Raw genomic sequence first — 15,922 nt, 5'->3', positions numbered from 1 at the left:
GAGTGTAAGCTTCTCTGGTGCAAAGACTGATGTATATTTGGTATATTTCACACAATTCTAGATTAGAGTTACAGATTTTCACGTTTTATGAAGATATTTTATGCTGTTCTCTCTCTCTTGTCTTCGTACAGCTGTGATCGTCTAATAGGACCAGAATGTGGACGCGTTCTAGATGCATGTTCTGCGTACTGTCCATATTTATGTGCGTTGCCGTCATTTTATACTACTACCGTCTACAATCCGGACATCAGGAGATGAGAATACAGAACCTTCCCATTGCCACAGACACCATCACTGCTCTGGATAATGGAACATTCATCATCGCTCCGTATTATGAGCCTAGACTTGGCCGGTCAGTTCGGGTCATCGCCATCATCCATGTATCTGTGACCGAGCTCTATTGTATCTTCCATTGTTCCACCAATCAGAACGTCTTCATCCGGGCTGAAATAGCATTTCACAGAGACAGATATGGGTTCCCATATGGAGAAGCAGATCTCCTGTGTCCAGAACCTTCTGGGTGTGATTACACTTATATGTCTTTCTCTTCCATGATTTCCACGAACACGAGTCAGAACCTCCTGTTTGAAGTCAGGAACCGTCCACCACAGCCGATCTCTAACAATTTCACCGTCTGTATTTCTACTTTGTATGGAAACTACAGCAATGTCCTCCAGATGGTCCAGCACATTGAGATGTATAAGATTCTGGGGGCCTCTAGAGTCACCATCTATAACACCAGCTGTTCCCAGGATGTAGATAAGGTGTTACGTCATTACATTGATGAAGGAACTCTGGAGGTTGTGTCATGGCCAATAGACCGCCATCTTAAAACATCGAGACACTGGAATTACATCCCAGGACTCAGCACCGAGATTGGTTATTTTGGACAAATGACCACCTTGAATGATTGTTTATACAGAAATATGTACAAAAGTAAGTTTGTTCTCTTCAATGACATTGATGAAATTATTCTTCCGGTCATAGACTGGGACTGGTCTTCACTGATGGAGAGTCTCCAGAAACAGTTTCCGGACACAAGTGTCTTCCACTTTGAAGCTCACATCTTCCCCACCTTTGACAACAGCTCCAAATTTGATCTCTGGTCTCATGTGCCCGGGATCAATATTCTCCTCCACACCTTCCGAAAACCTCTTAACCCAAACATGCGTAATCCTCGAAAGTTGATTGTGAACCCCAGGAATGTGTTTCAGACCGCTGTCCATTATGTTCCAAAATATACAGGAAAAGCTACATATGTACCAAACACTACGGCCATCAATTTCCACAGTAGAGGAAGTCGGGGGAAGGACATCATCAGTGAGGACTTCATTCGGGATGACATAGTGCTGAAATACAATGTGTCCTTAGTGCCAAATGTAGATAGAGTGATTCAGAAACTCTTCCCTCTCCAATAGATCCCTCTCTCTATATCCTGCACAACAAAACCTGGAACTTTATATATCCAAACAGAATACTGATCAATCTGATTATTGGTGGAGAGAGGTCACTGACAAGAAACCTGCACTGCTTAGTTACATGCAATAAAATATGTTTATATGTATGGACATAGTGTATATAGTAAAAACAATAAAGCGCCGCAAAAAATCTCTCCTCAATGGGAAATCCTCTTAGGCATACTGCAGGATGCTGCCCCCCAAAAAAGCCGCTTCATCAGAACTGATGAAGGTTCTAATGAAGGGGGCGTGCCCCGGAAACACGTTAACGTCACTCGCACACAGGAACCCCCCAGTGGATGTCCATCTGCTTGCAGCTTTCATTTTATGGCTGTTTTTTACCTATGTTTGTGAGTACCTTTATGTTTTCTTTATGACCATTGAAAATAAATTTGATCTGCACCAGGAAAGGCGCCCCCTCTGTCTTCTCTTCCCATAGTGTATATGAATGTATGGACTGTCTTCGGAGTCCCTGCCTAGAACCACAGTACATTGTATAATGTTTACAGATCCAGCACTTCTTCTTCCTCCATGATATAGAAAGACACACACTGTCATCATATATAAAAATTCATCATCAAGAACTGCTTCCTCCTCCATTCTCCTACAACAGACACATTGTCACCTTATATACAGCTCACTGATGCAGCACTGCTTCCTCCTCCACTGACCACTATCACTAGAACCTTACATACAGCTCACAGTCCAGCTCTACCTCCTTCCTTCCAGCCATGTTCATTTCCCCCTTTGTCCCCCAGCCATGCTCAGCCCCACTCTACGTATTCTCCCCATGGTCCATGACCAGATCACATGCAGCATCCTCTATTGTTAGTCCACAATCAGATCTATGCCATCTCTATCTTCCATTAGCCGTGGTTATCTCTGTGCACATACTCTTTTCCCCAATCTTGTATAGTTACATAGTTAGTCAGGTTGAAAAAAGACTCAAGTCCATCAAGTTCAACCTATAATCTTCTGTGCTTTGCCTCCTTTCTTTTCCCCCATCCATGGTCATGTCCTCTCTGCATTCTCTACCTTTCCCCCATTCAATCTCCTCTCTGTCTCCTCTCTCTTCCCTAATCCATAATGATCTCCTCTATGCCTCCTCTACCACACCCAATCCATGGCCATCTCCTCCATGCCTCCTCTCTCTTCCCTCAATCCATAATGATCTCCTCTATGCCTCCTCTACCACACCCAATCCATGGCCATCTCCTCCATGCCTCCTCTCTCTTCCCTCAATCCATAATGATCTCCTCTATGCCTCCTCTACCACACCCAATCCATGGCCATCTCCTCCATGCCTCCTCTTTCTTCCCTCAATCCATAATGATCTCCTCTATGCCTCCTCTACCACACCCAATCCATGGCCATCTCCTCCATGCCTCCTCTCTCTTCCCTCAATCCATAATGATCTCCTCTATGCCTCCTCTACCACACCCAATCCATGGCCATCTCCTCCATGCCTCCTCTCTCTTCCCTCAATCCATAATGATCTCCTCTATGCCTCCTCTACCACACCCAATCCATGGCCATCTCCTCCATGCCTCCTCTCTCTTCCCTCAATCCATAATGATCTCCTCTATGCCTCCTCTACCACACCCAATCCATGGCCATCTCCTCCATGCCACCTCTCACTTCCCTCAATCCATAATGATCTCCTCTATGCCTCCTCTACCACACCCAATTCATGGCCATCTCCTCCATGCCTCCTCTCACTTCCCTCAATCCATAATGATCTCCTCTATGCCTCCTCTCTCTTCCCTCAATCCATAATGATATACACTGAAAAGTCACATTTAGCAGAGATGTTACTACGGCTGCAAAATGTGGCAGCTTCCTGCTCAGGGCTACTGATTGCTAGGAAGCCTGTGGCCACTAGTATGGGAGGACGGGGGTTCTGATTAGAGAGGGGGTGGGGAGGATGGAGGTAGAGGGTTCTAATTAGACAGGAGGTGGGGAGGATGGAGGTGGAGGGTTCTGATTAGAGAGGAGGTGATGGAGAATGGAAGTGGAGGGTTCGGATTAGAGAGGAGGTGAGGGAGGATGGAGGTGGAGGGTTCTGATTAGAGAGGAGGTGGGGAGGATGGAGGTGGAGGGTTCTGATTAGAGAGGAGGTGATGGAGAATGGAAGTGGAGGGTTCGGATTAGAGAGGAGGTGAGGGAGGATGGAGGTGGAGGGTTCTGATTAGAGAGGAGATGGGGGAGGATGGAAGTGGCTGGTTCTGATTAGAGAGGAGGTGGGGAAGGGTGGTGGGTTCCGATTATAGAGGAGGTGGGGGAGGATGGAGGTGGTGGGTTCTGATTAGAGAGGAGGTGGAGTGTTCTGATTAGAGAGAAGGTGGGGAGGATGGAGGTGGAGGGTTCTGATTAGAGAGGAGATGGGGGAGGATGGAAGTGGCTGGTTCTGATTAGAGAGGAGGTGGGGAAGGGTGGTGGGTTCCGATTATAGAGGAGGTGGGGGAGGATGGAGGTGGAGGGTTCTGATTAGAGAGGAGGATGGAGGTGGAGGGTTCTGATTATAGAGGAGGTGGGGAGAATGGAGCTGGAGGGTTCTGATTAGAGAGGAGGTGGGGAGGATTCTGATTGTCCCATTCTACGGGACCTCTCATTTTACGGGACCTGTCACTCTACAGGACCTCTCATTCCACGGGACCTCTCATTCCACGGGACCTCTCATTCCATGGGACCTCTCATTCCACGGGACCTCTCATTCTACGGGTCCTCTCATTCTACGGGGCCTCTCATTCTACGGGACCTCTCATTCCATGGGACCTCTCATTCCACGGGACCTCTCATTCTACGGGTCCTCTCATTCTACGGGTCCTCTCATTCTACGGGACCTCTCATTCTACGGTACCTCCCATTCTACGGGACTTCTCATTCTACGGGACCTCTCATTCTACGGGACATCCCATTCTCCGGGACATCGCATTCTACGGGTCCTCTCATTCTACGGGGCCTCTCATTCTACGGGTCCTCTCATTCTACGGGGCCTTTCATTCTACGGGGCCTTTCATTCTACGGGGCCTCTCATTCTACGGGACCTCTCATTTCAGAAGATATCTGCTAGAAAACAATAAGATAATTGATGGATATAAAAAGACAAAAAAGGTTCTCAGATTGATCGATTTTTATACATTTTAATAGGAGATGAAGTTACATAGTTACATAGTATTTGGGGTTGAATAAAGACATACGTCCATCAAGTCCAACCCATATAGGTCCACGCATCATCTCATTCTTAGGGATACTGGTACCCCCGGATATTACGCTTCGGACCTCCCATTCTACGGTACCTCTCATTCTATGGGACCTCTCATTCTACGGGACCTCTCATTCTACGGGACCTCTTCCTCCAGCCCCTCCCCCCATAGCTCTGGTCCTCCATCCCCTCCCCCTCCTCCTCCTTGTCTCGTAGCTCTGGTCCTCCAGCCCCTCCCCCTTGTCTCATAGCTCTGGTCCTCCATACCCCTAATTAGTTTTGTTGCCCTCCGCTGGACTCTCTCCAGTTCAAGGACATCCCTTCTCAGTACCGGCGACCAAAACTGGACCGTGTACTCCAGATGTGGCCGAACCAACGATCTATATAGAGGCAAAATTATAGACTTGTCCCTGCAATAGATCCCCTTCTTAATACAGGACAAGCTTTGTTTACCACAGCCTGGCACTGCAAGCTACCATTCAGTTTGTGGTCTACAATGACCCCCAAATCCTTCTCCATTTCTGACATCCCTAGCGGCACCCCCATAATTGTATAACCCATTTGTTATAAGTAGAATGGAAATGAAGGTCTATTAGAGAGCGCCGTCTGTAAATGGAGAGAAAACTAATGTAGGGAGTGTATTCAAAGAGTAGAGATCAATGATTTATATTCTAAATGGTCTAAGGTTAGTACTGGGGTACCCCAAGATTCAGTGTTCTTAGTGGTGTACCCCAAGGGTCAGTGTTGTAAGTGGTGTACCCCAAGGTTCAATATTATTAGTGGTGTCCCCAAGGTTCAGTGTTCTTAGTGATGTACCCCTAGGTTCAATATGTTTGTAAGTGATGTATTTAGTGTTCTTAGTGGAGTATCCTGAGGTTCAGTGTTATTAGCGGTGTACCCCAAGGTTCAGTGTAGTTAGTGGTGTACCCCAAGATTCAGTGTTATTAGCGGTGTATCCCAAGGGTCAGTGTTGTTAGTGGTGTGCCTCAAAGTTCAGTGTAGTTAGTGGTGTACCCCAAGATTCAGTGTTATTAGCGGTGTATCCCAAGGTTCAGTGTAGTTAGTGGTGTACCCCAAGATTCAGTGTTATTAGCGGTGTATCCCAAGGGTCAGTGTTGTTAGTGGAGTACCCCAAGATTCAGTGTTGGTAGTGGTGTAGAAAGAAAAAGACATTGGCCCTTGGAGAGAAGGATCAGGTCATAGTAGGTAGAAAGGGTCGCAGTAGCCGGTCAGATAAAGTATAAATGCTTTATTAAATGATTGCACATGAATACAAATCCACTTGACACCAAACCCCCCCACCTTTCTGGCATTAAAAACACTAATATGGGCAACGTTGTCGCACTCTCTCACAACACTCGTTCATGCGTGCAGGCTGATGAGCCCTGGGGAAATGGACGGGGCAAAACGCGTCATCATTATGCAGACAGTGTACGGCTGAGCACACACCTGAGAGTCAGGTAGTAAATCCGGCAGATGGAGCTGCAGTTCACCCATGCAAACTAAGCCGAACTATGCTCAGCAAAAGATGAGTGGAGTACTCAACAGATGCAACCATATGGTGATCCTACGTATATAGGAGATCTATACACTGGATAAAACGAATGCTACAGTTCATCGAGTGATCCAGCAGCTAACGCATGAGTCTACAAGCGTGAGTACTTCTCTAAGTGTCCCTGGACTGCCTCTGGAGATGTGATATATTGCATTCAAATCACCAATTAAAATCAAGAGACCAGTGGCGGAACTACCACCATAGCGACCGATTCGGTCACTATGGGGCCCGCGACAGAGGGGGGGGGGGCCTGATCCCTGCTGCTTTCCCCCGCTTGTTTGGGCTGAGGCAGCGGGGATCCGAAAAGAAATTGCCGACGGAGGAGCCGCTGCCATCCTGAAACTGACAGGACAACAGCGGCTCTGCTCTCCTCCCCGCCTGCCGCTCGATCATCGGGGAGGAGAGCGGAGTTTCAGGATGACAGCGGCTCTGTGCGTGGCCGAGCGGAGGATCAATAGGTATCATTGATATTTACCGATCCTCCGTGTGCTGGACAAGCAGCGGAGCGATCGTCTGATCACTCCGGTGTTTGTAAATAACTGGGAGCACATAGTACTTTGTGTCCCCAGTTATGAATGAACAGGATGTGATTTACATCACTTCCTGTTCATTCATGAATTTCTCAATGGGGATAAGCACTCACTACAGAGGCTCCTCCCCATTCAGAAACTGGATGATAGTAAATATTTTACTATCAGCAGTTTGTGAATGAATGGGGAGGAGCCTCTGTACTGAGAGCTTCCCATTCACTGAGTGAATGGGACTCTGTGTGTGGACTCTGTGTCCTAGTCGGGTTTTTTTAGACAAGAAACGGCTTCTGGGTGTAAACGGCATTGGATTATAAATATGCGGCTAATTTTTGTAAAATATATCACAAAGTGCACTTTAAAGGGAATATATTCTGCTATCTGCTAATCTGCTATCAGTTTGAGCACACAACAGGACCTGACTTCCTGTCCGTGAGATCCATAACGGTGAAGTTTGCCTACTAAGGTCTAAACCAGGGGTGCCCATCATTTTTCTGCTAAGATATACTTTTCAAATGACGAGCTACATGAGAACTACCAATGAAAAAAAAACCTCCCTGGCTGTCTCTCTCCTGGCTGTCTCTCCTCCCTCTCTCTCTCTCCTGGCTGTCATTCCTCGTTTTCTCTCATGGCTGTCTCTCTTTGCTCTCTTGGCTGCCTCTCCTTGCTCTCTCCCCTGGCTGTCTCTCCTTGCACTCTCTCCCCTGGCTGTCCCTCCTCGCGCTCTCTCCCCTGGCTGTCTCTCTTCGCTCTCGTGGCTGTCTCTCCTCCCTTTCTGTCTCCTGGCTGTCTCTCCTCGCTCTCCTGGCGGTCTCTCCTCCCTTTCTGTCTCCTGGCTGTCTCTCCTCGCTGTCCTGGCTGTCTCTCCTCCCTTACTGTCTCCTGGCTGTCTCTCCTCGCTCTCCTGGCTGTCTCTCCTCCCTTTCTGTCTCCTGGCTGTCTCTCCTCGCTCTCCTGGCTGTCTCTCCTTGCTCTCTCTCCTGGCTGTCTCTCCTTGCTCTCTCTCCTGGCTGTCTCTCCTTGCTCTCTCTCCTGGCTGTCTCTCCTTACTCATCCTCCTGGCTGTCTCTCCTCCCTCTCTCTCTCTCCTGTCTGTCTTTCCTCGCTCTCTCTCCTGGCTGTCATTCCTCGTTTTCTCTCCTGACTGTCTCTCTTCGCTCCCCTGGCTGTCTCTCTTCGCTCTCCTGGCTGTCTCTCTGCGCTCTCCTGGCTGCCTCTCCTTGCTATCTCTCCTGGCTGTCTCTCCACGCGCTCTCTCCCCTGGCTGTCTCTCCTCCCTCTCTCTCTCTCCTGGCTGTCTCTCCTCACTCCCCTGACTGTCTCTCCCCGCTCTCTCTCCTGGCTCACCTTGTTCACCCCTGATCTAAACTATTCATTTTTTATCTCAGTCCCGGGATAAAAGTGTGCTTTCCGGTATCAGCATTCTCTGGAGCCGTAGATCCCGTTGTATCTTATACCAGACTGCCTCTCTGTTGCAATCGTACATTGGATGAAAGGATCTACTTTGTTCTACACAATGTTTATTTATAGTGCGCTCTGAAGAGCCATAAACTGGATACTTTTCTTATCTTTTCCTTTGCATTCTGAGCTCCGCCCTCAACAGTTTAATCTTATCAGCTTGCACGCATGAACGAGTGTTGTGAGAGAGTGCGACAACGTTGCCCATATTAGTGTTTTTAATGCCAGAAAGGTGGGGGGGTTTGGTGTCAAGTGGATTTGTATTCATGTGCAATCATTTAATAAAGCATTTATACTTTATCTGACCGGCTACTGCGACCCTTTCTACCTACTATGACCTGATCCTTCTCTCCAAGGGCCAATGTCTTTTTCTTTCTAGTTCCATGTCTAGTTATGGGTTGTGGAATATAGCCAATAGTAAACCTCATTTGTGAGGAACGGGTTAACTGAATTGGTGTCCGAGTTTCTGGATAAGCCTTTTCGTTTGTTGGTGGTGTACCCCAAGGTTCAATATTATTAGTGGTGTACCCCAATGCTCAATGTTCTTAGTGATGTACCCCAAGGTTCAATATTATTGGTGGTGTACCCCAATGCTTAATGGTCTTAGGGTTGTATCCCAAGGTTAATTTTTGTTGTTGGTGTACCCAAAGATTTATAGTTACTAGTGGTGTCCTCCAAGGTTCAGTGTTCTTAGTGATGTGCCCCAAGGTTCAATATTATTAGTGGTGTACCCCAATGCGCAATGTTCTTAGTGATGTACCCCAAGGTTCAATATTATTGGTGGTGTCCCCAAGGTTCACTGTTCTTATTGGTGTACCCCAAGGTTCATTGTTGTTGTTGGTGTACCCAAAGATTTATAGTTACTAGTGGTGTCCTCCAAGGTTCAGTGTTCTTAGTGATGTGCCCCAAGGTTCAATATTATTAGTGGTGTACCCCAATGCTCAATGTTTTTAGTGATGTACCCCAAGGTTCAATATTATTAGTGGTGTACCCCAATGCTCAATGTTCTTAGTGATGTACCCCAAGGTTCAATATTATTAGTGGTGTACCCCAATGCTCAATGTTTTTAGTGATGTACCCCAAGGTTCAATATTATTAGTGGTGTACCCCAATGCTCAATGTTTTTAGTGATGTACCCCAAGGTTCAATATTATTAGTGGTGTACCCCAATGCTCAATGTTTTTAGTGATGTACCCCAAGGTTCAATATTATTAGTGGTGTACCCCAATGCTCAATGTTTTTAGTGATGTACCCCAAGGTTCAATATTATTAGTGGTGTACCCCAATGCTCAATGTTCTTAGTGATGTACCCCAAGGTTCAATATTATTAGTGGTGTACCCCAATGCTCAATGTTCTTAGTGATGTACCCCAAGGTTCAATATTATTAGTGGTGTACCCCAATGCTCAATGTTTTTAGTGATGTACCCCAAGGTTCAATATTATTAGTGGTGTACCCCAATGCTCAATGTTTTTAGTGATGTACCCCAAGGTTCAATATTATTGGTGGTGTACCCCAATGCTCAATGTTTTTAGTGATGTACCCCAAGGTTCAATATTATTAGTGGTGTACCCCAATGCTCAATGTTTTTAGTGATGTACCCCAAGGTTCAATATTATTAGTGGTGTACCCCAATGCTCAATGTTCTTAGTGATGTACCCCAAGGTTCAATATTATTGGTGGTGTCCCCAAGGTTCACTGTTCTTATTGGTGTACCCCAAGGTTCATTGTTGTTGTTGGTGTACCCAAAGATTTATAGTTACTAGTGGTGTCCTCCAAGGTTCAGTGTTCTTAGTGATGTGCCCCAAGGTTCAATATTATTAGTGGTGTACCCCAATGCTCAATGTTCGTAGTGATGTACCCCAAGGTTCAATATTATTAGTGGTGTACCCCAATGCTCAATGTTCTTAGTGATGTACCCCAAGGTTCAATATTATTGGTGGTGTCCCCAAGGTTCACTGTTCTTATTGGTGTACCCCAAGGTTCATTGTTGTTGTTGGTGTACCCAAAGATTTATAGTTACTAGTGGTGTCCTCCAAGGTTCAGTGTTCTTAGTGATGTACCCCAAGGTTCAATATTATTAGTGGTGTACCCCAATGCTCAATGTTTTTAGTGATGTACCCCAAGGTTCAATATTATTAGTGGTGTACCCCAATGCTCAATGTTCTTAGTGATGTACCCCAAGGTTCAATATTATTAGTGGTGTACCCCAATGCTCAATGTTTTTAGTGATGTACCCCAAGGTTCAATATTATTAGTGGTGTACCCCAATGCTCAATGTTCTTAGTGATGTACCCCAAGGTTCAATATTATTAGTGGTGTACCCCAATGCTCAGTGTTTTTAGTGATGTACCCCAAGGTTCAATATTATTAGTGGTGTACCCCAATGCTCAATGTTCTTAGTGTTGTATCCCAAGGATCCCAAGGTTCATTGTTGTTGTTGGTGTACCCAAAGATTTAGTGTTACTAGTGGTGTCCTCCAAGGTTCAGTGTTTTTAGTGTTGTACCACAAGGTTCAGTGTTCTTCGTGGTGTATCCCAGAGTTCAGTCTTGAGACATTTACTTTTGAACCTGTTTATAAATTATATAGAGTTTGGGATAAAAACTACTACTTCTGTGATTTATCAGCTGACCTGAATGCTGTAATATTGGGCAGCTATGAGTAGAATATAGGATTCATGAAGATTAATGGTGATAACTGTAGTTCTGCACTTGGGGACTAAGAACATTATTGCATCATACAATCTAAGAGGAGTACATCTCGGGGGGGATCAATGACCGGGAAATATCTGGCAGTTCTGATAGATCATAAACTTAACAATGATATGAAATTTCAGGCTGCAGTTCCTATAGCAAACAAAACATTTCCTTGTATTATAAGAGGGATAGGCTCCAGAGAGAGAGAGAGAGAGAGAGAGAGAGAGAGAGAGAGAGAGAGAGAGAGATGTAATCTCCCCTATACACAGCATTAGTAAGACATCCTTCCATGTACAATAACAGGGATAGACTCCATAGAAAGAGAGATACATTATCTGCCCTTACACAAACTATTAGTAAGACCTCATCTGTCTCCATCCTTCCTTGTGTTATACGAGGTATAGACTCCAAAGAGAGAGAGACGTAATCTGCCCCTTTACAAAGCATTAGTAAGACCACATTTGTCCCCATCCTTCCTTTTATTATAAGAGGTATAGACTCAAGAGGTAGATGTAATCTGCCCCTTTACAAAGCATTAGCAAGATCACATTTGTCTCCATCCTTCCTTGTATTTTAAGAGGTATAGACTCCAGAGAGATAGAGCGATGTAATCTGGCCCTGCACAAAGCATTAGTCAGACCTCATTTGTCTCCATCCTTCCTTGTATTACAAGAGGTATAGACTCCAGAGAGAGATGTAATATGCCCCTATTCAAAACAATAGTAAAACCTCATCTGTCTCCATCCTTCCTTGTATAATAAGAGGTATATACAAGGTATAGACTCCAGAGAGAGAGTTAATCTGCCCCTATACAAAGCATTAGTAAGACCTCATCTGTCTCCACCCTTCCTTGTATTTTAAGAGTTATAGACTCCAGAGCGAGAGAGATGTAATCTACCCCTATACAAAGCATTAGTAAGACCTCGTCTGTCTCCACCCTTCCTTGTATTTTAAGAGGTATAGACTCCAGAGAGACAGTGCGATGTAATCTGGCCCTACACAAAGCATTAGTAAGACCTCATTTGTCTCCATCCTTCCTTCTATTATAAGAGATTTAGACTTCAGAGAGAGGCCTGCGCCAGGCCAGAGCGAACTGTCAGGATCTGGACTCAAGGATGTGGACCCAAGCTCAGGAGACAAGGCTAAAGGTCAGGGCAGGATGCAGACTAGGATCACCAGGAGACAAGCCTAAAGTCAGGACAGACCGTAGACACGATTACCAGGAGACAAGCCAAAGGCCAGTACAGGCAGCAGACATGGATACCAGGAGACAAGACAAAGGACAGGGCAGGCTGTAGGCTGTCAGGCAGCCTGTGTGGTTCAGACATCTTGTATGGCTGGCTGCAGCCCTGACTGGCGAGGGTTAATCATCCCGTGTCTTGCTGGTTGCAGCACTGATCTAGTCAGCTGTGGCTTATTTTACCTAACCACACACCCCCTGCTCTTTTGCTCGTGGCACCCTATTTAAGCATCATCAGCCTGTTCCCCAGTGCTTGTGATAGTTCTGGCTATACAAGCCGTGCTCTGTTCCTGCAAATCCTTGGTCTGCAAATCTTGTTTGTCTTCAGTTCTGAGCTTGGCCTGTCCCTGGATTACGCTTTATGCCAGCCCTGACCTCAGCTTGTGCCCGGATTGCCCTTTGCCAGCTGCCTGCCCTGACCTTAGCCTGTGCCTGGATTACCCTTGCCAGCCACCAGCCTTTGACCTCAGTTGATCCCTGAATACTCTCTATTAGTGTCTTTCTACTTTGGTCCATACCTCGGATCAGCACCTTCTCTGGCCAGCCGGTGGCATCGCCTGATCAGAACATATAGTTTAAGTCCTGGGGGCATCCAAGTACTGGTAGGTGTGCTTGCCTTACGGGAACGCTGGCTGCTATAGGTAAAACAACTCATCAATATTTGCTCTGAGAGCGCTCGTCCACAGCCGGTCCTGACACAGACATGTACACCAGGAGACAAGTCAAAGGTCAGGACGGGTGGCAGACAAGGACTAGGAGGAAACATGCAAAAGAGCGGTACACAGAAACAACAGAGAGAAAAGGACTTTGAAAGTGAATAGGGGACCAGCAACTAGCTTAGGAAAGCTTTCCCTGGACTGAGAGCTGAACAGAGTTTAAATAAGCTGAGGAATAGGAAGGAACCACTAGACTGGCCACAAGCTGACAGTACTGATTGGCTGAGAACAGGCCCGGATTCCCCACAGGGACACCGAGGCCCGGCCTCGGGGCGGCAGGGCGCAGAGGGGCGGCAGCGGTGGGATGGTTGCCCTCTCTACATTCAGTCCTGCTTTGCACAAGCCGAGCTAAATGTAGAGTGAGGCAGCCGATGGTTCGTTTCCATGTGATGTCGCCGAGATAAACAGTCACCAAAAGAAAGCTCTATCTGTCCCCAAAAAAGGGTATAAAATTCATTTCAGTACAGCGCTGCATGACGGAATAAATGTCAGTCAAAGTACCGCAGCGCTGAATACTGAAAAATGGCCGGGATGGGAAGGGGGTGTAACACCGCGGATGTCAACTGGTTAAACAAAATAAAGAAACAGTTAAAAAAAAAAAATGTTTAACTAACCCCGCCGCCCTGCCATCTGGTTGCCATTCTCCATTGATGGGAAGGGGGGGAGGTTGTTGCGGCGCAGGGAGGGGGGCGTATCGCGGAACCTGGCCTTGGGGCGGCAGGGAGAGTAAATCCGACCCTGGCTGAGAAGCTGCATAATAATCAGCGGGCAATGTCTAATGCTGCAAGACCAGTGCAAGAGCAAGGTAGAAACAGAACCAATGTAGTGGAACTACAAGCCAGCCAGCTGCAGATTAGTGACAGACAAGTTTGTAGAACTACAAGTAACAACAGAGCAGCTGTAGCGCTGATCAGTGGCAGTACACAGGTTGAGAACCACTGCTTTAGAGGGATCCCATCCTTCTCCACGAGTCCCCCACTTGACGTACTTTGACCTACCCCCCAAAAAACACACCAGACTTGTATGGAGTTCAAAGGCCGCAGCAGCCACTTATTTTCTTTAATTAAATATCAACTTAAATACAAAAATAAACCAATAAATTATCTGAAGACAACATAACCCAGTTAAACAGTTTTAGCACAGTTTTCCGGGTCCCTGAAGGCACATGAAGTAAACAAAAGGAAACCGCCATATAAACCTGTATCTGCGGCTTCAGATGATTAATAATGAGCCCCCAATACCACCGCCTCGGGGACATCTATCTGTTAACCGCAGACACATCCAGCCCAAAAAATAGGTGCTCAAAACAATAGTTGACAACCACTTAAAGGACACCACACCTATGGTGGCTCCCCAACCGTTGTCAATAAACCACGGCGTGATGGGGCGTGGCTTGGCTATGGCGGCGTGAGGAAGCACATTGCTTGAGCTCTGCTACCACCTGAGACTTTTCAGTTGATCACGGCATCCCTGACCCTGAATTTTGATGTCGAAGAAGAACAAATCCCGCTCTAACAACGGCAAGCGCTCCCTGACATCTTTACCTATCCACCCCTGCCTCCTCTACCCTCAGCTCATCTAAGGGGCACATGGCCCCCGGGACGCAAGGCAAGGCCCCAGGGCCTACCTCTCCTCCTACGCTACGGGACACCTCGGCCTCACCATCCATCTCGGATCCCAGCGACCACATATGCCCGCTGATGGGCAGCCCTCCGCACCACTCCAGCCCAATTGAAGAACCTGTTCTCCCGCTTAGCCCTCGTTCACACCTGAACGTTTTGTAGCGCGTTCTACGCTCGACGAACGCTCTACAAAACGCTCAAAAATATAAATCCCATTGTATTCAATGGTCTCGTTCCCACCTTGGCGTATTTCTGCCCGTCCCTAACGCGCTACAAAACGGCCCACGTCTGAAAAGGTACAGGTACTACTTTGGGCCGTTTTTTTGCGCGTTTCCATTGGGATGCAGCCAAGTAGCCTTCGGAAACACGCGTGACTTTTTTACCGCGAATCAGACGCGCATATGCAATACGCCTAGGTGTGAACGAGACCTTACACCGACCCCGCTGCAGTTTTTGGCCGCACCCCCATCTCTCTCCACCAACGAGATCTCCTCCATATTGCCCTCCTTGCTCACGAGGCAGGATATGGCCGCCATCGTCTCCAAGATGGAGAACGCGCTGAAGCGGGACATCGCCGGCATCCATACGTCCATCTGGAAGCTACGGTCTCCACCTTGTCCAGCGATCAGACGTGTCTGGCCCAGCGAATTGATCGCCTTGAATCACAATCAAACCACTACGATCGTCAACTTTCCGACATGCTGCTCGCACAGGATGACCTCGAAAGCAGGTCCCGCCGGAACAATGTCAAGCTCCGGGAGCTCCCGGAGGCCACGACTACGACCGGCCTGCGCTTAACTGTGACCGCCATCCTCAACTCGCTCCTAGACAAGGCCCCGGACTCTCCATTGGAGATAGACCGCGTACACCATGTCGGGAGCGCCAGACCGGATGGCGATGTGAGGCCCAGAGACGTACTCTGCCGCATACACTTCTTTGCGGAGAAGGAAGCCATTATGCGCAGAGCCTGGCAGACGGGCCCGGTCTCTGATCAGAAGTCAGTGGAGGGATTGGCAGAGAGGGATGGGGGATAGAAGACAGTGGAAGGATTGGCAGAGAGGGGCAAGGGATGGAAGGCAGTGGAGGGATTGGCAGAGAGGGTGGGGTATGGAAGTCAGTGGAGGGATTAGCAGAGAGGAATATGGGATGGAAACCAGTGGAAGGATTGGCAGAGAGGGCCAAGGGATGGAAGGCAGTGGAGTGATTGGTAGAGGGGCGGGGGATGGAAGGCAATGGAGGGATCAGTAGAGAGGGTAGGGGTATGGAAGTCAGTGGAGGGATTGGCAGAGAGGGTGGGGTATGGAAGTCAGTGGAGGGATTGGCAGAGAGGAATATGGGATGGAAACCAGTGGAAGGATTGGCAGAGAGGGCCAAGGGATGGAAGGCAGTGGAGGGATTGGCAGAGAGGGTGGGGTATGGAAGGCAGTGGAGGGATTGGCAGAGAGG

General features: G+C 47.5%; 2 protein-coding genes across 2 annotated transcripts in view; both read left to right on the top strand.

Moving 5' to 3' along the window:
* The first annotated feature begins 251 nt into the window (after positions 1–251).
* Positions 252–1,418, top strand: LOC108801182 (glycosyltransferase family 92 protein F13G3.3-like). The gene has a single exon (XM_018573112.1). It carries the CDS (start codon positions 255–257, stop codon positions 1,416–1,418), a length of 1,164 nt encoding a protein of 387 aa, XP_018428614.1. The 5' UTR covers positions 252–254.
* A 10,250-nt stretch (positions 1,419–11,668) lies between these two features.
* The window catches only part of LOC108801181, a 14,538-nt gene continuing 10,284 nt past the window's right edge, over positions 11,669–15,922 (top strand). Inside the window, exon 1 of the mRNA XM_018573111.1 lies at positions 11,669–11,673. The gene's annotated coding sequence lies outside the window, so the exon portion shown is untranslated. The remainder of the gene's footprint in view (positions 11,674–15,922) is intronic.

This window comes from Nanorana parkeri, unplaced genomic scaffold (assembly GCF_000935625.1).
Source record: "Nanorana parkeri isolate BGI_ZX_2015 unplaced genomic scaffold, ASM93562v1 scaffold2240, whole genome shotgun sequence".
Classification (NCBI taxonomy): Eukaryota; Metazoa; Chordata; class Amphibia; order Anura; family Dicroglossidae; genus Nanorana; species Nanorana parkeri.
The sequence above is the reverse complement of the archived record's forward strand: the minus strand, read 5'-3'. Positions and strand labels throughout refer to the sequence as shown.